Raw genomic sequence first — 24,037 nt, forward strand, 5'->3', positions numbered from 1 at the left:
CTGGTTAGATGTCAGTGTTATGTTTGTACTGGATCAGTTGGGCTAGAGTTACGGCTAATTCTGGAGCACGGGTCTTTAGCGCTGGAGATAGAGGGCACAGCTGAAGTATTAACTGAGTACTTTGCATCTGTCTTCATTAGCGAAGATGATGCTGCCAAAGTAGGAATAAAGGAGGAGGTACTAATAATATTGAATTGGAAAAAAAATGGTCAAGAAGAGGAATTTAAAAGTTTGACAGTCCTCAAAGTAGAAAAGCCACCTGGTCCAGAGTGGCAGCTCTGTGTACCATCTACATGATGCAGCAGGAACTCACCAAGCCTCCTTAGACAGCACCTTCAAACCCATGGCCACTACCATCTAGAAGAACAAAGGCAACAGACACATGGGAGCACCGCCACCTGGAAGTTCCCCTCCATGCTACTCACCATCCTGACCTGGAAATATATAATGGTTCCTTCACTGTCGTTGGGTCAAAATCCTGGAACTCCCTCCCTAACAGCACTGTGGGGTTACCTACACTACATGGACTGCAGTGGTTCAAGAAGGCAGCTCATCATCACCTTCTCCAGGGCAGTTAGGGATGGGCAATAATGCTGGCCTAGCCAGTGACGCATGTGTCTCATGAATGTATTAAAAAATACCCATGTTTAAAAAAGGGGGAGGGATTAGCCAGTCAGCTTAATGTTGGCTTAGTGAAAATTTTAGATACAATAATTCAGGAAAAAAAATTAATTGTCATTTAAAAATGTATGGGCCAATAACTGAAAGTTTCCACGGATTTATTAAAAGCATACCGTGCTTGACTAACTTGAAGGTCTTTGATGAAGTAACAGAAATGGTTGATTGGAATGGTGTGGCTGATGTGCATATGGTGCTAACAAGGTGAAAGCCCATGGGATTAAAGGGACAGTGGCAGTGTGGATACAAAATTGGTTAAGGGATAGAAAATGGAGAGCAGTGATAAACAGTTGTTTTCAAACTTAAGGGCAATACACAATGGTATACACCATAGGTGGACCAGTGCTCTTACTCATATACATTAATGGCTTGGACGTGGGTATTTATAATTTGCAGGTGACACGAAACTCTTAAATGTAGTAAGCAATGAGGAAGGTAGTAGCAGACATCAGGTCAGTACATTTTACCGATCTATCTAGACAACTGGTAAAAATGAGCAGATATTTATTGCAGAGAAAATTATTGCAGAGAAGCGGAAGATTCCTAACATTTTGTTAGGAAGGTTAGTGAATGCAAAAAAACTCACTTATATAATTTTTAAGGGAGTGCAGGAGCAGAGAGACATTGGGAGTGTGCACAAATCTTTGAATGTGGCAGGGCAAGTTGAGAAGTTTTTTTTTAAACATATGGGGTCCTTGGCTTTATTAATAGGGACAGAGGGTACACAAGTTATGTTAAACCTACATAAAACGTTGTTTGGTCCTCAATGGGGAGTATTGTATTTGATTCTGGGCACCAGAAGGACATCAAGACTTAAAAGAAGGTGCAGAAGAAATTTCTTGGGATGGTACCTGGGATAATAGAGTTCAGTTATGTGGAGGTACTAGAGAAGTTGTGGTGTTAGAGCAGCGAAGGTTAATGTGTGATTTGATATAGGTGTTTAAAATCACGAAAGGTTTTGATAGTTTCTCCTTATTTACTCTGTTTCTGGTGGCAATGGGCTTGGTACCCAGCGGATGCAGATTTAAGGTGTTTGGCAAAAGAACCAGAGGCGACGGAGGAAATATTTTTTTACATGGTGAAATGTTGTAATCCGGAATGCATTGTCTGAAAGGGTGGTGGAAACAGATTCAGTAGTAATTTTCAAAATGGCATTGGATAAATACTTGAATGTGTATGGAGAAAGAGCAGGGGAGCGTGACTAAGGCGATATTTCTGCCAAAGAGGCGGGACAGACATGATGGGCTGAATAGTCTCCTCTGTACTAATCATCCTATGATTATAATAGACTAGGAGAAGGGATTTACTGAAAAAAGGAACCTCATTAACTGGATTATGTTATATGGGTTAGTTTGTTGCAGGAATACTTAATCTACTTTTTAATACGTAATTAGAATTTGAGAATTTTATTTAGAAAGCTCTGCACAAGAAAATGTGTACAGACAGACATTTTTGTAATGTTGAGAAGGCTTTTAGTACTCAAAAGATTAGTGACATTTTTCCCAAGCATCTCCAACCAATTTATTTTGAACATAATTAAAATTCACACTTGTACTGCCCTTTCAGAAAACATCTGAACTCAACAGCTCTTTGTATAGCACAATTTCTGAACTAGGTAAAGTTGTGCGTGCGCATATGTGTGTGTATATATATATATATATATATATATATATATATATATATATATGTGTATAGATTTTGCAGCTGTAATTTTGGCAAAATTTGCAGCGTTTGCCATCGTTACTCCTCTGAAACTAAGTGCAACTTCTGGAGTCTACGTAGGCCCAGTTATGAAAATCCAGAGGTTGCCATCAGTGATTTTGGTTCCCCTATAGGTTGCCCTGTTGAAGTTCCTACAGACAGCAATCAGTTCGAAATACTGGACCTTGAAAACATTACACCTTGTTGAATGAGATGTGCAGGTAACTGGGTTTTTGAAGGTGTACTAAGCTGGTATTTACTACTGAAAATCTCTGGCCCTGAGAAACTAATTTTAGATTTGTGGAATGTCACATTTCTCCAATATAACATTTATTTTAAAAAGTTTTAAAAATCCACACAATGTTTTTTAAAAGTTCATTTATTATATTTCAGCTTTTACCTGAATGATTGAGACATACATGGGATTTATTTTGCTGTCAATAAAATTTAATTAAAAGTGAAGGATGATTGATGCATTTTACTTCTTAATTTGTTATCTGTGACAACTTTACCATTGATTAGCTGTTTGCCTTGCTTGCTGAGATCGCTAGCTGTTTGGGGGAAGCTTTTTTAGGGGTCAGAGGTATGCACCGTCATTTTGCTGCTGATGGTGAAATCCAAGCCATACTTTTGATTATGTTTCAGAGTTTTGCAGAAGACAAAATGAAAAGGACTGAATGTTGTGGTGTTTTGTACCTTTTAAATATCAGCTGTTGAGACCTTGTCCAGGAAACGTCTTATATAGCTGCCGCTCCTGCCTACGTGCATTCACCGGGGTGTGACAGAAACAGTTTACTTTCCCATAAATGGAGTTTCATATTTACATCCAGCAAGATAATAACAGCTGGAGGATGACTGACTCAAACCAACTCAAAAATTTCATAGGCCTGGATTTTATTTCAACTGTGACTTCCGCAGGATTAAAAATCATTGCAAAACGGATTTTGCTAGTTTTGTTCTCTTTCCTGCGAAGTACCTTGTGTAGAGTATGAGCATTCTGTACTTGTGCCCTAAATTGGGATTCTCGCTGAAAAACTATTATTAAAACTGCATTCGAGAAGTTCAGCTTCCTCTTTTGTGCACAAGACTGCTAACCTATAAAGGAGACTTCCAGCATCTCTCGTATTCCCAGATAGAATACCTGCCCAAACGCCCCGTTAACTATTCACACACTCTGTGTCTAATATAGCTCTTGTATTTCTTTGATTTCTCTCATTATGCCTCCTTTTCTGATATTGGTTCTCTGACCAAATCATCTCTCTTCTAAGCACTTTTGAAAGACTTTCTGTTTAATTTCCTTTGTTTGGTTATGATTTTGCCTTCCTCTCTCCTTGTTCATTTTTTAAATGTAGTTTACCTGTAATATCTTAGAGTTCTGTTGATGAATCCATACCTTGAAGTGTCATGTTGTTCTCATTACAGATGCTGTTCATTGTATTCAGCATTTTCTGTTTATATTTTACATTTCTAACATGTGAAGTAATTTGCTTTTTATTCACAAAGAAAAGTTTGTTGTCTTAGCCGCTCTGCCTCTTGTCTCTAACTTCCACTTGTTTTTTAACCCCCTCTCAACTACTAGCTTCCCTGACTCTTTCTGTATCACTTCTATTGCTGTAATAATTCTTCTTATGAAATTTCCTTTCCTTCTCCTTGGCTCTACATAGATGGTCCCACACTATTATCACATGGTAGGTTCTCCATCGCTGTAATGCAGTTGTGCTGCAGCATGGAGTAAAAGCTCAGCTCATGCTAGAATGGAGTGGAGATCGGAGGGTGATTCACTCTGGAATGCAAAAGGAAGTGCAAACAATAACTAACTTGCAAAAAGCAATACTCAACAATAACTACATTTTTAATTATTTTCAATAAGCAAATATTTAGTAAATATGAAGAGTGCAGCAAATACCTCCTTTGAATTACACACTGTGCTACAACTAATATGAACAAAATTCCCAGATTGTGGCAGTGCACAGCTTGATTAAGATCGGAGTGCTTGAGAAGCACTTGTTCTGCTGAACCTTTGTATTCTACTTCCATCCTGTCACTTGTGTGAAGTATCAAAGCCATGGAACTTTCCAGAATAAGTTAAGAGAAGGAAGGATAGAAAGAAATTTAGATTACTGAAATTGCTGGTATTGTAGTAGAATTATTAGTTGCTGACATATTTGATTGTCATCAAAAACAAAAACAGAATTACCTGGAAAAACTCAGCAAGTTTGGCAGCATCGGTGGAGAAGAAAAGAGTTGACGTTTCGAGTCCTCACGACCCTTCAGCAGAACTGGGTGAATCCAAGGAGAGGGGTGAAATATAAGCTGATTTAAGGTGTGTGTGGGGTGAGGGGGTCGGGGGAGAGAAGTAGAGGGGGGTGGTGTGGTTGTAGGGACAAGCAAGCAGTGATAGGCAAACACCAGGAGAGAAATGGAAAGCAATGAAGGTCAACAATGCAAAAGAGAGATACGGAAATCTTGTTGCAGAGATGAGCAAAACTTCTTCAAGGTAGGCATTTCTTGAAGAGCAGTGGCAGTCAATTAAACAAAGAGATAAAAACAAAACCTTAAATCAGCTTATATTTCACTGCTCTCCTTGGATTCACCCAGTTCTGCTGAAGGGTCATGAGGACACGAAACGTCAACTCTTTTCTTCTCCGCTGATGCTGCCAGACCTGCTGAGTTTTTCCAGGTAATTCTGTTTTTGTTTTGGATTTCCAGCATCCGCAGTTTTTTGTTTTTATCTCTTTGTTTAGTTGACTGCCACTGCTCTTCAAGAAATGCCTACCTTGAAGAATTTTTGTTCGTTTCTGCGACAAGATTTCCGTATCTCTCTTTTGCCTTGTTGACCTTCATTGCTTTCCATTTCTCTCCTGGTGTTTGCCTATCACTGCTTGCTTGTTCCTACAACCACACCACCCCCTCCACTTCTCTCCCCTCACCCAACCCCCCATCCCCACCCACTCCACCTTAAACCAGCTTATATTTCACCCCTCTCCTTGGATTCACCTAGTTCTGTTGAAGGGTCATGAGGACTCGAAACGTTGACTCTTCTCCGCCGATGCTGCCAGACCTGCTGAGTTTTTCCAGGTAATTCTATTTTTGTTTTGGATTTCCAGCATCCGCAGTTTTTTATTTGATTATCATGTCTGACTGCGGCTGTATCATGCTGCTTTTAATGAGCCCTAATTATTGATTTTGTAATGTACACCTGGAATTGCCTGTGGAATGAAATATTTGAAGTCTCACATGCAGTCTAGTCCTCTTATCCAATTATTCAAATCCTCTTGAGCATTAAATTCCCATTTTGCTGTTTATGTTGGTTAATTCAAATCATTGAATAATTCAAATTTATCAGTACAAAAACACAACTTTGACTGTCAAGGATAAACAGTTCTAGTGTGTTAATGTATTTCCTTTGGGCATTGATCAGCGAAGTGTTGTGCACTTTGGGGATTTAATTAACCGGAAGCAATAGCAATGGTTCGTGTGATGTGAAAGGCACAGTAAGTGTTAGTAACTGAAGAAGCAGAGTTGCTTAAAGACTGATGAAACTTGCTGGTATTATTCTCAGTAAGAGTGCTGCAGTAGAATATGAAACAAATAGATAATAGTTTGCTGTATGGATATGCCAGACTTGTTTTACACAGAGCATGGTTCTAAGGCTCTGATTTATTAAATGTAGTTTTAAGCAGTACCTTCAAAATTTTAAGTTATTGCCACCTCTCTTAGTTTAACCAGATTGTGAAGGTTTATTTTAGATACATGAATAGTTTGATTTAAGAACATAAGTAATAGGAGCATGCTTCTTAAGCATGCTCCACCATTTAATTTGGCCATGACTGATTAGCTGCCAATGGCTGATCAGCTGCCTCAACCCCATTTTCCTACTACTACTTCCATCTGGCATGTGTAGTGTTAATCCCAGTCAACATCAGAGTTTCATAGCAGAAGTAGAAGTGGATCTTAAAATTATGCATTTAAATATCAAAGACACAGCTAATAACATAGGAACAGGAGTAGACTATTTGGCCTCTCGAGCCTGCTCCGCCATTCAATAAGATCATCACTGATCTGCTTGTGTTTCAAATTCCACATTCCCATCTACCCCCGGTAACCTTCGATTCTTGTTAGGCAAGGGAATCTATCTACCTCCGCCTTAAAAATATTCAATGACTCGGCCTCCACTGCCTTCTGAGGCAGAGTGTTCCAAAGTCGCACAATCCTCAGAAAAAAAATTCTCCTTATCTCTGTCCTAAAAGGGTGACCCCTAATTTTAAAACAGTGCCCCTTACTTCTTGACTCACTCACAAGAGGAAACATCCTTTCCACGTCCACCTTGTCAAGGCCGTTCAGGATCTCGTATACATCAATCAAATCATCCCTCACTCTTGTAAACACCAGTGGAAACAAGCCCAGTCTGTCCAACCTTTCCTCATAAAACATTCCACTCATTCTAGGTATCGATCTAGAAAACCTCCTCTGAACTGCCTCCAATGTATTTATATCCTTCCTTAAATAAGGAGACCAAAACTGCACACAGTATTCAAGATGCGGCCTCACCAATGCCCTGTGTAACTGAAGAATAACATCTGTATTTTTATGTTCGATTCCTCTCCTGATAAAGGATAGCATTCCATTAGCTGCCTTAATTGCTTGCTGTGCTTGCATGCTAACTTTTTGTGACTCATGTACTAGAACATCCAAGATCCCTCTGCACCTCAGAATTATGCAGCCGTTCTCCATTTAAGTAATACCCTGCTTTTTTTGTTCTTCCTGCCAAAGTGAACTTCACATATTCCCACATTAAACTCAATTTGCCAGATCTTTGCCCACATACTCAGCCTATCTATATCTGTCTGCAACCTCTTCATGTCCAATATTATGCTATCCAGTGCTTAAAATACATATTTTTATGACGACTAAGAATTGGACGATAATCTGTTAGAATGCTGACCCATTACCTCTGAGACATTTGTTTGGATCTACCAATTTTATAGTTGAAAGGATATAAGTGAAATTAATTTTTGTAGCCTGTACCAGATAGCTCTGGTTCAATATATCAAAAAGATTTTAATAATGGTAATATGTTTCTCAAAAAATCTACAACGGTTGCTGGTGTGATAAATGAAAACTTCATGCTGCTTTATAGGTATTCTCCACTTAAAGTGTGTTTTGATGGTGCTTTTTCATTTTAGTGTGATTAGTAAACTAGGGAAGGTCCCCGTTTAGTGCTGCCTCCATTTTTACTTTAGCACAGTTACTACCCATGTTCAATCTTTTTTTAACAAGACAAACTATCACTTCCCTCTTCTGACCCTCCCCCATATTGCTTCCCTTCTGCTTGTTGCTCCCCTCTCCTGAATCCTGGCTGCTTCCCACTCTGCTTCGCTTGCTATTCCTCTTCCAGTCTCTTGCTGTGAACATGGACTCGGGAGAGGGGCGGCGAGAAAGCGCGGGCGAGGGTCATGGGAGAGGAATGAGTGGGAGGGTTGGGGTGGAAAGCGGTGAGCCGGAGCTAAGTAGAAAGAATTAGTAAATTAGAGGGTTTAAGTTCAAGGCAATCAATAGGATTTTAATGTAAAAATTACATTACAGCAACGTAGCGCAGCTTTATTACATGTTTTCTTATGGGAAAGCGGTTTTCATTTAGCATGTTTTGGTTTAGCAACACACTTTTTTTAGTAACGCATTAGGAGTACTAATTGAGGGATTGCTGTGTTTTGATTACATTGTTAAGGAATTGTAGAGAGAACTATACCATGCTACCGATAATCTGTCTGTTTGACACAGACACACCTGAGAAGAAAAAATATTCTTTTCTCTAAATTGCTTATCTTGACAATGAACATTCACCTCCCGACCCTACTCCAAAAGATAAATCATTTTCTGCTTCTAAGAATCTTGCCATGTTTGTATATAATAAAAAAAAATCATTAGCAGCCAGGCTACTGTTGTGGAGGGGGAGGTCCTCTGTAGGCCAGACAGTACTGCAACTGTAACTAGGCAAGCAGGAGGACCTCCAAAGCCTGTCTGGAGCACTAGCCCCCTGCCCTGGGCTGTTGCTGAGAGGCCACCTCCTGGCAGCTCTACTGTTTCCTGACACTACCAGGTATCAGGAGGCTGACTGGAAAATTTGAGTTGGCCTCGGACAATAGGTCTTAAGCTTTTAAAAGTGGCTCATGGGTGGCATGGTACAGGAGAACTGGCAGGATCGGCTGGCAGTGTGGAATTTGATGCTCATCCACCTCTGGACTTGCCCCCATTGGGACTTAAACATCCCCTTCTTGGTTATTGACATTGGATTCCCACACATAGAGTACCTTCTGTGCTTGACAAGTTGTATTCAGCATGTTCCATCAGTTGAGAGAGGGCGCTAAGTGGAAATCTACTTTCCTTCCCCATATCTGGCCTGATGCACTGAGACTACATGGAGCTCTGAGTCAATGTTGTGGTCTTTTAGGGCCACTCCCCAGTTTATACCACTGTGCCAGCACCTCTGGTGGGACTATCTTGTCGGTGGAAAAGGACATAACCCAGGAATGGTGGTGGAGGAGACTGAGACATTGGCTGAAAGGTTTGATTCTGTGACAATAACAAGCTGCTACTTGACTAGTCTGTGCAATGTAGAAACATACAAACACAGAAAACAGGAGCAGAAGTAGGCCTTTCGGCCCTTCGAGCCTGCTCCACCATTCATTATGATCATGGCTGATCATCCAACTCAATAGCCTGCTCCCTCTTTCTCCCCATATCCTTTGACCCCTTTCGCCCCAAGAGCTACATCTAACTCCTTGAAAACATACAATGTTTTGGCCTCAACTACTTTGTGGTAGTGAATTCCAGATTCACCACTCTCTGGGTGAAGAGATTTCTCCTCATCTCAGTCCCTGTTGGTCTACCTCACATCCTCAGACTGTGACCCCTGGTTTCAGCTCCGTCAGGAACATCCTTTTTGCATCCACCCTGTCCACCCTGTTAGAATTTTATAGGTTTCTATGAGATCCCCCCTCTCCAGCGGATATAATCCTAACCAGCTTAATCTCTCCTCATATGTCAGTCCTGCCATCCCAGGAATCAGTATCAAAAACAGAAATACCTGGAAAAACTCAGCAGGTCTGGCAGCATCGGCGGAGAAGAACAAAGTTGACGTTTCGAGTCCTCATGACCCTTCAACAGAACTAAGTAAACATAGGAGAGGGATGAAATATAAGCTGGTTTAAGGTTGGGGGGGGTGCAGTGGGGGGAGAAGTGGTGGGGGAGGTGGTTGTAGGGACGAGTAAGCAGTGATAGGAGCAGATAACCAAAAGGTGTCACAGACAAAAGAACAAAAAGGTGTTGAAGGTGGTGATATTATCTAAAAGAATGTGCTAATTAAGATTGGAGAGCAGGATGAGCAAGGTAGCTCTAGTGGGGGTGGGGTGAAATAAACCATGGGTGGAATACATTTAAAAATAATGGAAATAGGTGGGAAAAGAAAAATCTATGTAAATTATTGGAAAAAACAAAAGGGAGGGGGAAGAAATGGAAAGGGGGTGGGGATGGAGGAGGGAGTTCATGATCTAAAGTTGTTGAACTCAATATTCAATCCGGAAGGCTGTAATGTGCCTAGTCAGAAGAGCTTCACTGGAACAATGCAGCAAGCCAAGGACAGACATGTGGGCATGAGAGCAGGGTGGAGTGTTGAAATGGCAAGCGACAGGGAGGTCTGGGTAATGCTTGCGAACAGACCGAAGGTGTTCTGCAAAGCGGTCACCCAGTCTGCATTTGGTCTTTCCAATGTAGAGGAAACCGCATTGGGAGCAACGACTGCAGTAGACTAAGTTGAGGGAAGTGCAAGTGAAATGCTGCTTCATTTGAAAGGAGTGTTTGGGCCCTTGGACAGTGAGGAGAGCGGAAGTGAAGGGGCAGATGTTGCATCTTCTGCTTTTGCATGGGAAGGTGCCATGGGAGGGGGTTGAGGAGTAGGGAGTGATGGAAGAGTGGACCAGGGTGTCACAGAGGGAACGATCCCTGTGGAATGCCGCGGGGGGAGGGGAAGGGGAGTGGGGGGGAGGGGGGTGCGGGGGTGAAGAGAAGATATGTTTGGTGGTGGCATCATGCTGGAGTTGGCGGAGGATGTCGCTTGCCATTTCAACACTCCACCCTGCTCTCATGCCCACATGTCTGTCCTTGGCTTGCTGCATTGTTCCAGTGAAGCTCTTCCGACTAGGCACATTACAGCCTTCCGGATTGAATATTGAGTTCAACAACTTTAGATCATGAACTCCCTCCTCCATCCCCACCCCCTTTCCATTTCTTCCCCCTCCCTTTTGTTTTTTCCAATAATTTACATAGATTTTTCTTTTCCCACCTATTTCCATTATTTTTAAATGTATTCCACCCATGGTTTATTTCACCCCACCCCCACTAGAGCTACCTTGCTCATCCTGCTCTCCAATCTGAATGTGGACCCTATCATGTTTCTGGGAGGGAGGAGAAGGCGTGAGGGCGGATGCGCGGGAGATGGGCTGGACACGGTTGAGGGCCCTGTCAACTACCGTGGGTGGAAAACCTCGGTTAAGGAAGAAGGAGGACATGTCAGAGGAACTGTTTTTGAAAGTGGCATCATCAGAACAGATGCGCCGGAGTTGAAGGAACTGAGAGAATGGGATGGAGTCCTTACAAGAAGCGGGGTGTGAGGAGCTGTAGTCGAGATAGCTGTGGGAATCGGTAGGCTTGTAATGGATATTGGTGGACAGTCTATCACCAGAAATTGAGACAAAGGGGTCAAGGAAGGGAAGGGACATGTCAGAGATGGACCATGTGAAAATGATGGAGGGGTGGAGATTGGAAGCAAAATTAATCAATTTTTCCAGGTCCAGACGAGAGCATGAAGCAGCACTGAAGTAATCATCAATGTACCGGAGAAAGAGTTGTGGGAGGGGGCTGGAGTAGGACTGAAACGAGGAATGTTCCACATACCCCATAAAGAGACAGGCATAGCTGGGGCCTATGCAGGTACCCATAGCCACACCTTTTATTTGGAGGAAGTGAGTGGAGTTAAAGGAGAAATTGTTCAGTGTGGAACAAGTTTAGCCATACAGAGGAGAGTGGTGGTGGATGGGGATTGTTCGGGCCTCTGAGGAAGAAGCGGAGAGTCCTCAGGCCATCCTGGTGGGGGATGGAGGTGTAGAGGGATTGGACGTCCACGGTGAAGAGGAGGCGGTTGGGGCCAGGGAACTGGAAATTGTTGTTGTGACGTAAGGTGTCATAGGAATCACAGATGTTGGTCGGAAGGGACTGGACAAGGGGAGCGAGAAGGGAGTTGAGATAGCGAGAAATAAGTTCCGTGGGACAGGAACAGGCTGACACGATCGGTCTGCCGGGACAGTCCTGTTTGTGGATTTTGGGTATGAGGTAGAAGCGGGCTATCCGAGGTTGGGCGACTGTCAGGTTGGAAGCTGTGGAAGGAAGATCTCCAGAGGAGATGAGGTTAGTGACAGTCCTGGAAACAATGGCTTGCTGTTCAGTGGTGGGGTCATGGTCCAGGGAGACGTAGGAGGAAGTGTCTGCGAGTTGACGTTCAGCCTCCGCGAGGTAGAAGTCAGTGCACCACCCTTGTCAGCGGGTTTGATGACAATGTTAGGGTTGGAGCTTTGAGAATGGAGTGCAGTAAGTTCAGAGAGAGACAGGTCTGTTCTCTAGTTGGTTCCTCAACGTATTGGTCCAGAACCCATCCCGTATACACTCTAGGAATTCCCCCTCTTCAGTATTGTTACTTATTTGATTTGCCCAATCTATATGCAGATTAAAGTCATCCATAATTACAGATGTCCCTTTACTGCATGTGTCTCTAATTTCCTGTTTAATGCCATTCCCAACATCACCACTACAGTTTGGGGGTCTATATACAACCCCCACTAACCTTTTTTGCACCTTAGTGTTTCTCAGCTCTGCCCACACAGATTCCACATTATCGGAGCTAATATCTTTCCTCACTATTGCGTTAATTTCCTCTTTAACGAGCAATGCAACTCCACAGCCTTTTCCTTTGTGTCTGTTCTCCTTAAGTACTGAATACCCCTGGATGTTCAGTTCCCATCCCTGTTCACCCTGCAGCCATGTCTCCGTAATCCCGACTATATCATACCTGTTTACATCTGTTTGCGCAGTTAATTCTTCCACTTTATTGCGAATGCTCCTCATGTTAAGGCACAAAGCCTTAAGGCTTGTCTTTTTAACATTACTTGTCCCGTTACCACTATGTTTCATTGAGCCCCTGTTTGATTCTTGCCCTTGATTTCTCTGCCTATCACTTCTCTTATTCCCCTTTCTGTCTCTTGCTCTTGTCCTTGATTCCCCTTCCTCTGACTTCCATTGTTTAAAAGGGGACCAAAGGAAATGCCAAACAATTATAGGCCAGTTAGTCTTACATCGGTGGTGAGAAAATTAGTAGAATCAATCCTGAGATAGGAATAACTGTCATGTGGAAAGGCATGGACTCGTCAGGGATGGTCAGCATGGATTTGTTAAAGGAAGGTCTTGCCTCACAAATTTGATTGAATTCTTTGAGGAAGTGACAAGAAGGGTTGATGAAGGTTGTGCAGTGGATGTTGTGTACATGGATTTTAGCAAGGCATTTGACAAAGGTCCCACATGGCAGATTGGTCAGGAGAGTAAAAGCCCATGGGATTCAGTATAATGTGGCAAACTGGATAAAAGGTTGGCTTTGTAACAGGAAACAAAGGGCAGTGGTCGATGGATGCCCTTGCGAATGGAAAGTTGTCTCAAGTGGTGTTCCACAGGGCTCGGTGTTGGGACCCTTGCTGTTTGTGTTATATATTAACGATTTGGACACGAACGTGGAGGGCACGATTGGGAAATTTGCATATGACACAACAATTGGCCGAATAGTGGATAGTGTAGAGGATAGCCATAATCTCCAAAACGATATAGATGGGTTAGTGGAGTGGGCAGTAAAGGGGAAATGGATTTGAACATAGAGAAGTGTGACGTCATACATTTAGGGAGGTGAAACAATTACAAGGATTACAAAATAAATGGGAATATACTAAGAGGTGTAGATGAAGTGAGAGATCTTGGCATACAAGTACACAGGTCCCTAAAGGCAGCAGTTCAAGTAGGCAAGGTTGTAAAGAAGGCATATGGAATGCTCTCCTTCATTGGCAGAGGTATAGAATATAAAAGTAATATAATGTTGGAATTGTATAAAACACTGGTGAGGCTACAACTGGAGCAGTTGTGTGGAGTTCTGGTTGCCACATTATAGGAAGGACATAATAGCTCTGGAGAGAGTGCAGAGGAGGTTTACAAGAATGTTGCCAGGGTTAGAAAAGTGTAGTTACGTGGGGAGATTGGATAGGTTGGGGTTATTCTCCTTAGAACAAAGAAGGCTGAGAGGTGACTTGATTGAGGTGTACAAAATTATGAGGAGAATAGATAGAGTGGACAGGATTAAATTGTTACCCTTGATGAGAATTCTAGAACCAGGGGACATAGATTCAAGATAAGTGGCAGAAGGTGTAGGGCGACATGAGGAAGAATTTTTTTACGCAGAGGGTAGTGGGTGTTTGGAATTCGCTGCCCAAGTTGGTGGTAGAGGCAGAAACTTTAAACTCTTTTAAAAAGTACCTGGATCTGCACCTAAAGTGCTGTAAACTGCAGGGATATGGGCCAGGTGCAGGAAAGTGGGATTAGAAAGGGCACCTGGGTGTCCTCAGGCTGGCATGGACAAGCTGGGCCGAATGGCATTCTTCTGTACTGTAGCTTTTTCTATGTGGTTCTATGGTTCCCATTCCCCTGCCATTTTAGTTTAAACCCTCTCCAGCCACTCTAGCAGATATTCTCCCCAGGACATCAGTCCTGGTCCTGCCCAGGTGTAACCAGTCCAGTTTGTACTGGTCCCAATGTCCCAGGAATCAGAAACCCTCCCCCGCACACCATCTCTTCAGCCACGTATTCATCCAATATATCCTGCTATTTCTACCCTAACTAGCATGTGGCACTGGCAGTAATTCTGAGATCACTACCTTTGAGGTCCTACTTTTCAACTTACTTCCTAACTCCGTATATTCTGCTTTTAGGACCTGATCCCTTTTTTTTACCTAATTTGTTTGTACCAATGTGCTGTTCACCCTCCCCCTTCAGAATGTCCTCTAGCCGCTCTGAGACATCCTTGACTCTTACACCAGGGAGGTAACATACCATCCTGGGGTCTCATTTGCAGTCACAGGAATGCCTATCTATTCCCCTAACAATTGAATCGCCTATAACTATTGTATTCCCACACTTTTTACTCCTCCCCGTGCAGCAGAGCCAACCGTGGTGCAACGAATTTGGCTGTTGCTGCTTTCCCCTGAGAGGCCATTCTCCCCAATAGTATCCAAAGTGGTATATCTCTTTTGCAGGGGAACAGCCACAGGAGATCCCTGCACTTCCTGCCTAGTCCTCTTGCTCTGCCTGGTGGTCACCCATTCCTTTCCTGCCTGGGGACTCTTAGCCTGCGGTGTGACGTGCTATGCACGATACTCTCCGCCTCGTGGATGCTCTAGTGTCCCTAGCTGCCGCTCCAGCTCTGAAACATGGGCTTCCAGGAGCTGCAGTTGGAGACAGTTCCTGCACACATGCAGGACCCGGGCACTGGAAATGTTCCCGGCTTCCCACATAGAGCAAGAGGAGCACACCATGGCTTTGAGCTCTCCTGCCATGACTTACTCCTTTAAATTAAATTAAACCTTTTGGAAGATACTTCATATCAAATAATATCAATTACTCTAGGGCCCTTCTTCCCTGCTCCTCGTTGTTACAGAATATAGCCCTTACAAATGATGAACCACAAAATAAGACCTTAAAAGCTATAAGCAATAAAAGTAGTAAATACTAACCCTATCGTACTCACGGTACTCAAAGGATCACCTTGTCCCCATCTCACTGAACTCTCTTAGTCCCAAACTCCAACTTAAGCACTCTACTGCAGCCCAAAGCAGCACTCCAATTTTTGTTACAAGTTCCCAGAAGTTGGTGTGGAGGACTTTGCAGTGTCTAACTTTTATCATGCCCGTACCTGATGCCTTTGGCCATGCTGAGTAATTTATCAGGTTTTATTCTTGTCCTTATTTGCAGTGGTGGTACAACTGAGTACCTTGCCTGTTTGTTTCAGGGTGGAGTTAAGAATCAGCCACACTGTGTGTGGACATGGCGGCTTTTTCCATTCCGAAGATCTGTGTTTATTATTATGATGGCTGCCTATGTCACCATGTCAAGCATGAATTGAACTTCCTTACAAGTGCTGTAAGAGAACGGTGTAATTGCAACGTGATAAGTTTATATAGGCAGTTAATTATAAATGTGGACATAAATATTTATCATGGAAATTTAATAATAAAATGAATTACTTTAAAATATGCACTGAATTATATGTATAAGTCCTGATTTTCTGCCTCTCACCCACTTCCCCCAACTCCCAACTGAAGAGTACATTATCCTTGATTCCTTGTGCATAGCACTGTGGGAAATGGAGATATTTACATACTGTATATTATGTACATATACTGCATTCATATATACATGCAGTCACATACCTTATTACCACACAGCTGTGAAATGCTGTTTCACACTGCTACTATGCAGCAGCAACACAACTGGTAGTCGCCACTAACAGGATGCTGCTGTCAAGCCAAAAATATGTTCTGCCTGTCACACAAATGAGTAATGTGGTATATGAATTTCAGTGCCAGTGTAATGCTAGGTATGTAGGCTGTACATCCAAAAGACTGGCGGATCATATCAAAGAGCATGTCCCAGCCGCTGTTTGCAATGAGCAAGGTACAGACCGCATCCAACCAGCATGTTCTTGCAAAACTCAAAACACAGAATCACATCTAATGTTGGACACTGTGATTGGACATTTGCTAAATAATCCTCAGTGTGGTAAGAATTATGCTGACAACCAATTTAAGATTGTCAGTCAGGCTCGTAGTGTGGCACATTTGTGTGTACTGGAAATTACATACATTAATACACAGGGCCCTGTACTTTGCAGACAGAAAGAATATGTACACACACTGCCTGTTTCCAGTAAACAAATTAGGTGACAACCATTCGCTGACTTATTGCTCAGGGCAATGCCTTGACCAATCAGAGTCAAGTTGCCTGGCTTAAATTTCAAACAATGATTGGCAGTTAACTGTCAGTCACCATCACTGGGGCATCACCTATGGCAGCGCCTCTACCAATCAGAGTCCACTTACCAACCAATCAGCACTTTTTTCACATACACATAAATTGTTGTTTTCCCCCTATATTGGTATTCTCAGTGTCCTGATGAGTGCAAGATGAAAAGCTTCAGCATGTCTCTTTTTTCAGCAATACTCAAGTTCTGTACTACCAAACAATGTTAGTATATACATACATTAATATATACATACTGTTTCAATCTGTACCCCTTATTTTAAGATCATATTCTTACCTCTAACTTTTTACTTTTAGATAATTGCACTACATTAAACCCAGCATGTCTGAATGAAGATGATCGACACTGTCTAGAGGCTATTCGAATGATACACAAACAGATGGACGATGACAATGATGGGGATGTTGATGTTGAGGAGAGTCATGAGGTAAACCAAAATTTTAACAGGAAGTTGTCTAAAACCATCATTGCTGAGTTTTGCAACTTATATTTCGCGTTCCACTTGTAAATTTTTAACTTCCTTTTGATTGAGCATGCAGAATTGAACTTAGGCTGTTAGTCCGTCAGGCCTGATTTCACCTTGCAACATTTTAGTTAATTTGTGAACAGTTAGTCCTAGAAAAACTTATTTCTTGATTACTTTGAGGATAATTGCAATGCTTAATGTGGTGCAGTCATATATATTTAGGTTCGAGGCACTGTGCTGAGTTAGCTAATTTCAGCCATGGACATAGTAAAACTCCACAGTTGGCCTCAGTGTCCCCAGGAAAGGAAGGAGAGAAGTCCACAAGATGTCCTGTTGCCGCTCATTGTCCAATGAATCCATGTGTAGGTGTTCAGTAAAGAGCTTGAGTTTGACATTGATGCTCTGTCAGGTACCCAGTGGCTGATTATTTTTAAAAGTTTATTTGTCACATAAGAGGAATTATCACAAACCGAGCAAAGCAAATTATTGAGGCAATTTTGGTCAAACTTCTTTCAGTGATTGTGTTGGTTGTGAAGCCACTTTTGTATTTAGGCAAAAAAATACATTGTAGCGTGATAAACACACAAAGGAGTCACTAAATTTAGCCATGAACCTACTGATATTATCTTAGAAACCACCATGACTTTTCTCCGGGGTGCATTTCCTGAGCCTGGTGATAAAGTTCTACCAATAGTGTTTAACTGGCCTTTCCTGCTAGTATTTCTTAGACTCTTGAGTATAATTCACTTTGCAGCCTGTGACATTGTCATTTTTATACCTGATTAAAAAAGTACAAGCTTGGCAAAACCTATTTCCTGCTGAAATAAATAAATGTGCATATATATCTAATATTCACTCAACTGATGTTTGTTTATTAAATACCCAGGAGATTTCAGATGTACATAAAGTCAAACTATATCGCAGGAAAATTGACTGGCAGACACTATTTAGCTTTCTAACATCTTAATTGGGTGTATTTTGGGACATTTTTCATAGTAACCATAATGGAGTTTGTTTTTAACTGGGTGTGTGAATGCATTGACTAAGCTATGTTTTAAGTCAATGTTTACTAGAAGGAGAACTTTAAAAGTCATGAACTCCTATTTATTTAGTTTAATAGAGATCTTATTTCCTGTTGTCTATAGCCTCTACTTCACTTGCCCCCGGTTACCAGCTCCATGCTTCTTATGGCTTTTCAGCCTGGACCCGTCCAGTCCCACTCCAGATTCTGGATCTAGCCCAGAATTACTGAAGAGTAATTTTCATGTGTGGAATTATAAATCGGACATGGCACAGCAATAAATACATGTTAAACTGCGCTCTACCAAATCTCCTGTTGTGTTACACACAGAGGGTGTTAAGACCAAGTATGGTATTCAAGTCAAGCAGCGTTGGGGTATGGGTAATGGGACCAGATGAGGAAGTTGGGAACAGAATGCAATAGAGAGAGGGGGGTGCAGGGCAGATGGGAAGGAGGATGAAGTCGACGGGTAAAGATAAGAGTGGAAGTGGGGTAAAGATAAGAGTGGAAGTGAGGTAAAGGAAGAACAGAATGTCACAGGACCCTGATTGTCATAAAGAAAGTCGACTCAGCTATTTCAACTTGACTATCGCCTTGTTTCTACCATATGAAGAGAATGAAAATCTCTGCAGTGTCCAGGAGAAAAAAGGAGAAAATATCAGGTGGGAGGAAAAGTGTGCATGAGCCATGCAGAGAGAAAGCAACAGAAAATATGCAATTGCCACAGATGATATTGAATATGTCAAAAAAGAGATGGTGTTGCACATGGCGAAAAAGACAGAAACTACATGACAGGCACATAAAAAGAGAAAAAATAGAGACAAGGAAAGACTAACAGAAGAGTGTGAGAAAGGAGTCTGAGACAAATCCCAGAGGAAGGAGAATGTGAGGAAAGTCCGAGTCTGAGACAACCCCTAGAGATACAGATATGATCATGAAATGTGTGAAACAAACAAAGAAAGAGACAGAGAATGAGATGCACAGAATGAGGGACACAAAGTAGGATTTATGGAATTAAAATGCTCCTGTCACATTAAAACTGCAAATCCTCCAGACCAGTATGACTAAAAAATCTGATGCTGAGGAACATTTCCATTTGGCTTATATGTCACATGCTACAGGCAAATTACTGACCAAAAGAGAAAGGGAGATGCAATGGTTATACTTTTTACACAGAAGAACTTTTTGACCTATTCTTTCTTGTGTCAGCTGGGAGTGCATTTATCTGCCGTTCTTTCTCTCTTGCTGTCGTCATTAGTTGCACTGTATTTGATCTGTCTCGAGACAGAACTTTTGGCTTAAAAAAATGTTTTAAGTTTAATTTTTCTTATCTGAGCTTAATGTTCTATTGAATACAAATATTAACAGCCATGAATGATACATTTGACCCCATCAATGTCATTTCAACATTTGTTCATTTGAAACCCTTAGAAGCTGCCAAAAAGAAACAAATGTGATGTCCTGTTTCCAAACTACTGAACTGTTTTGAAACTTTTCTTGTGGGAATGGGTTAAATTCTGATAATGCACCTGTGCTTATTGATTGCAGCAATGGGCGAAGGTTGAAATGGATATCAGTGTGTAGGTACATAGTAATATTGTCAAGACTACCAACAGAGAGAAACTTGGGTCAGTTGCATTCTCCATAGGCAGCCATTTCCTTTGGCTCTATACACTAATGTTAACTGATCCTTAAATCTTTTTCAATATGATAATTTACTAAATTAAAACAGCTTTGAATTCCAATTTATATCTGTGTTCACATTTTCATTACATTTGCAATCAACAGAACTTTAGCCCCTTAGCGGAAAGAAATCAACACAAACATTTTTTTTTCAAATTTTCTTTCGTCCTCTTCCGAAGGCTGAGACCCTTGAGGGGGTTTGGCTTCACATATGCAAGCAGCCCTTTATTACCCAAATGCCCATAGAAAATGAATGTTAAAAGGCTTTTAACCACAGATGGCTTTGCAGCTGATTTCCGTGTTGTTCTCACCTGATTGATCTTCCGCAGTATCTGTGTATAACAATGAACAGCAATCCAGACCAGGATGCATGAGTGTTTTTCTTCTTTTCTATAGTCTTAGGGCTCTGAACTCCGTTGTAAGACCCCATTTGCTGTCCATGCTGAAATTAAATGACTCAGCATGAATTGCAAATCAAACCTGAGCCCTCCTTGGTCTGTGTGGTCAACTTCATTCAGTCTGTGCTGTGTGACTGGTGGCTTGAAGATGCACAAGAATGGTGCAGGGTGACTTCAGTTGTCAGTATTTCTCATCCTGCTTTGATACCTCCCTCTTAAGCCCAAATAATACTGGGCACTTGTGTGGACATGAATCCAATGCACAATGATTCTATGCACTGGTGAACTGTATCATGTTGTGGCATCAGATTGTTTCATCACTCTAATGTGTATCTTTAGTATTTTATTATTGTTCTACTACAAGACTATATTTGAGAATGCAAGTATGGTAGTATTCTTAAAATTGCACCCTGTTAAGCAGCTACTGAATAAGTTGGTTAGTGAAATGTAAAACTGGTTAGAGATCTAGAAGGATTGAGTTGGTTAAAAACAGATACTCACTGTGCTCTCAATTACCGCCAAATTGGAACTTCAAATATTTGAATGTGGCAAATTTGATTTTACCCCCTTCAATATATCTTTGTGTTTGTTTAATCTTAATCTTAAACTTAAACATCCATCATATTTCCTGTGTAACAAAGCTTTCTATTGGTAGGGCTTCTTCTGCTTAGTCTTTCTGACTTTCATAGTGTTGTGTGACGTTGGCTTAAATTCCATGGGAAATGCCACAATTTGACATGAGTAATTTCAAAGGTCTTAAACACTTCAAGAATTATGGTTCTAGTTTCTTCAGCAGTAAACACCATTTAAAGATGTTTTGTGGGCTGTGCGCACATTGGTTGTGTACTTTATGCATTGAGTGGTTGGTTACCATGTAAATGACAGAGGCACATGCAAGTTTGATGTATAAAGATAATAAAGTGTCAATAACATCTGCTGAAAAACAAGATAGCACTTTAACCAAAACACATTCGGTTCATAGCATGGAAGGCTTTAAAATGGAGGAATTACAAGTTAAAATTGTGAAGCACTTGGGACTTTTTAATTATATTAAAGGTCCTATATAAATACAAGTAGTTGTTGTTGATAAATGTGCCTTCTGGGGCATTTCTGCTCTGGTTAATGCAGTAAAAGCCTGCAACGTTATATTCACAGCTGTCATTAACCTAGTTACAGACAGCACTGCTCAAACTGGGCATGTCAGAGCTGACCTGGCTTTGCTTCCTCTGCTTCACAAGGGAGATTGTTAATGAGCTGTGCCATCTGTTCTAGGCTAAACTGCAGCTAACTTAGGGAAGACAGATACACTTCTTTCTATAGCTGTAAAAGTTGTGTTGCCTGTGGAACATGAAATTCAGATTTCTTTTGTGTCCATTCCAGTGAACATTTTGATTGCTGTCCTGCATTTGATCCCTTCCATCTCCCTTTTATTTTTGCTGAGTCTCTCTTGAGCCATCATTTTGTGTCCTCCATGTCATCTATCCTTGCCTTCTCTCATTTCTCCCTTCTTGGGTACTTTGCCCCCAGCCTCTACCCTAACTCATCAGAGTGTAGGAGGAAATGTGAGATTTTCAGGCTGGCTGGCTGTAACGAACTGGGTACTGCAAGGATCAGTACTTGAAACACATTTCCCTCCAGAACAAGGCCCTTTCCATCCACAACCTTATTGTGGGTAATTTGTATTGAAACTGGCTCACAGATGAAGACAACTGTTTGCCTGGCTGTACTTCCCTCCTTCTGCCCAATACAAACTTCCCTGGTAACAACAGCAACCTTTTCAGCAATCACACCTTGGTATCTCCTCCTACTTGTCTTGCACCTTCACCTTCTTTGAACTACTCACCATATTCCAGTGTCCTGAACCCTCCTTTTAAAAAGAACTCTGGCCACTTTCCCTTCACTCCATCCAAGTTTCTCAGAGATACCCTCCCTCCATTTCCCCTTCAACCACATACACTGAGCTGTTCCTCATTTTTGGTAATTTTAATCTCCCTCCCAGCTCTTCTTGCCCCCTCCCTTCTGAATCCACCTCACTGCAGTCCTTTCTAAATCTGCCCCTCCGTATATAAACTGTCCCCCTCATATTCAATGGCCACCCCCAATCCCATTATCTCACAAGGCTTTTCTACTCCCAACCATGCCACCTTTGATCTCATTTCTGTCTCCATTACACCCTGTTTTCTTGTGCATCTTTGGGGGTTTGTGGGGGGGTGGGGGTGTAGAAAGACTCTTCAATTGCTAAAAAAGGTACTTCCAAACTCCCAACTGCCTAGCCTTTAGCCCTGCATTTGTGATGCTATCTCTTTAGCTGTTGCTTGACTCAGCCACAACCTCATGTCCATGTTTCATGCCATTATCTCTAGAAAAGTCTTCACTCTGTCTGGTAATTTTCTCTGGCATGGCTCTGATTCTTGTTCCTTCTTGTCTAAGTAGTGTAGACTTGAACGTTTCTGGTGCAAAGCCGGCTTAGCTATCCAGTGCCAAGTTTAGTTAGATTCCAAGATCCACTGGACCTTGCCTCTCCTTTGCAAAAACTGCCCATTATGCTAGGATCATCTTGGAGAATGGAAACAAACTTCAGTAGCTTTACTGCATTATCAAAACCGCCTCTGAAACCCCCTCTACTATCCCCTCCACTGTAAAACAGCTGAGGAGCTCATGGCTTTCTTTATTATAAAGATGGAGAGTAACTGGCCAGGTTACTTTTCCATTGCCCACCCCCGCTTCCTTAACTCGGTTCTACAAACTAAAGGCTAATCAGCTTCCCTTCCTGGCCTTCATGCTGGCTGACGTTAAGTTTTTAAGTTTCTCCTCTCATCATTAGCTCCTCCTCAACAATAAACAAAACTTTTGGTCCTTCTTCTATAGGCTTATTTCCAGCCTCCCTTTCCTCTCAAGTTTTTGGATATGTTGTTGCTTCCCAGATTAGTATCCATCTCTCTGGTAACTCTGAATCCTTCCAGTCGGATATCTACCCTTATTACACAAAGTAACCAAAGTAGCCAATAACCAAAATCACAGATAACACTCTGTGACCACATTCCTCTTTGTTACCCTCCTTAACCTCTCTGCAGCTTTATCATGCTTGACTGCCCCTCCTCCTTCCAATGCCCTATCTGTTTAGTTCCATTTGTCCACAGGTCACAATCAGATATGTACCTCTAATAATGGGCCCTCTTTCTATCCCACACTTGCATCTCAGAAGACCCCCAAGGGGACATGTCAAACTTCTGTTTGTTGACATGCTATTTTTTGGTGATATCATACACAGACACTTGGTCTGCACATGTGTACTGACAGTGCCTGGCTCTATCTTTTTGACACCTCTTCTTTTCTTTCCACTACTGCAGCGTTGGATGCTGCACACTTTTCAGCAGTTAAACATTGGGAAGATCAAAATGGTCGTCTTTGGCCCTTATCCCTGGACTCCACCACCAGTCCAGTCTTAAACTTAATGAGATAATTGGCAACCTGGACACCCAAAGCAATTTCCTCTTCATAACAATTGCCATTTCTACCTCTGTAGAATCACCCTTTTTTTTCTCAGCTCTTCTGTTGAAATTCTGCCTTTACCACCTCGAGGCCCAACTGTTGAGTGCTCTCCTGACTGATATCCCATCACCCACTTTCCATAAACTTCAGCTCATTCAAAGCTCTGCTGCCCATAATCAAGTTTCACTCACCCATCCTAATGGTTCCTTCTACCCTCCCAGTCTCTTATGCAAATCTCATCCTTGTGCTTAAATCCCTTCCTGACTTTCACCTGATGCCCGACCCTCTAATTTATTTGGTGCTGCAGCCTCTCAAACCCTCCATTTCTCTGACTCCAGCATCCTTCCTTCACCTTACCATTAACGCTTCGAGTTTTCAGACCAAAATTGCTCCCCTAAACCTCTCTGCTTATCCAT

General features: G+C 41.9%; 1 protein-coding gene across 3 annotated transcripts in view; it reads left to right on the forward strand.

Annotated features, from left to right (window-relative positions):
* Positions 1-24,037, forward strand: part of stim2b (stromal interaction molecule 2b) — a 158,788-nt gene that overhangs the window by 24,098 nt on the left and 110,653 nt on the right. For all 3 annotated transcript variants that reach the window (XM_041194649.1, XM_041194640.1, XM_041194659.1), the window contains exon 3: positions 16,858-16,988. In XM_041194649.1, coding sequence (XP_041050583.1) covers positions 16,858-16,988 — 131 coding nt within the window. The remainder of the gene's footprint in view (positions 1-16,857; positions 16,989-24,037) is intronic.

This window comes from Carcharodon carcharias, chromosome 1, assembly GCF_017639515.1.
Source record: "Carcharodon carcharias isolate sCarCar2 chromosome 1, sCarCar2.pri, whole genome shotgun sequence".
NCBI classification, from domain to species: domain Eukaryota; kingdom Metazoa; phylum Chordata; class Chondrichthyes; order Lamniformes; family Lamnidae; genus Carcharodon; species Carcharodon carcharias.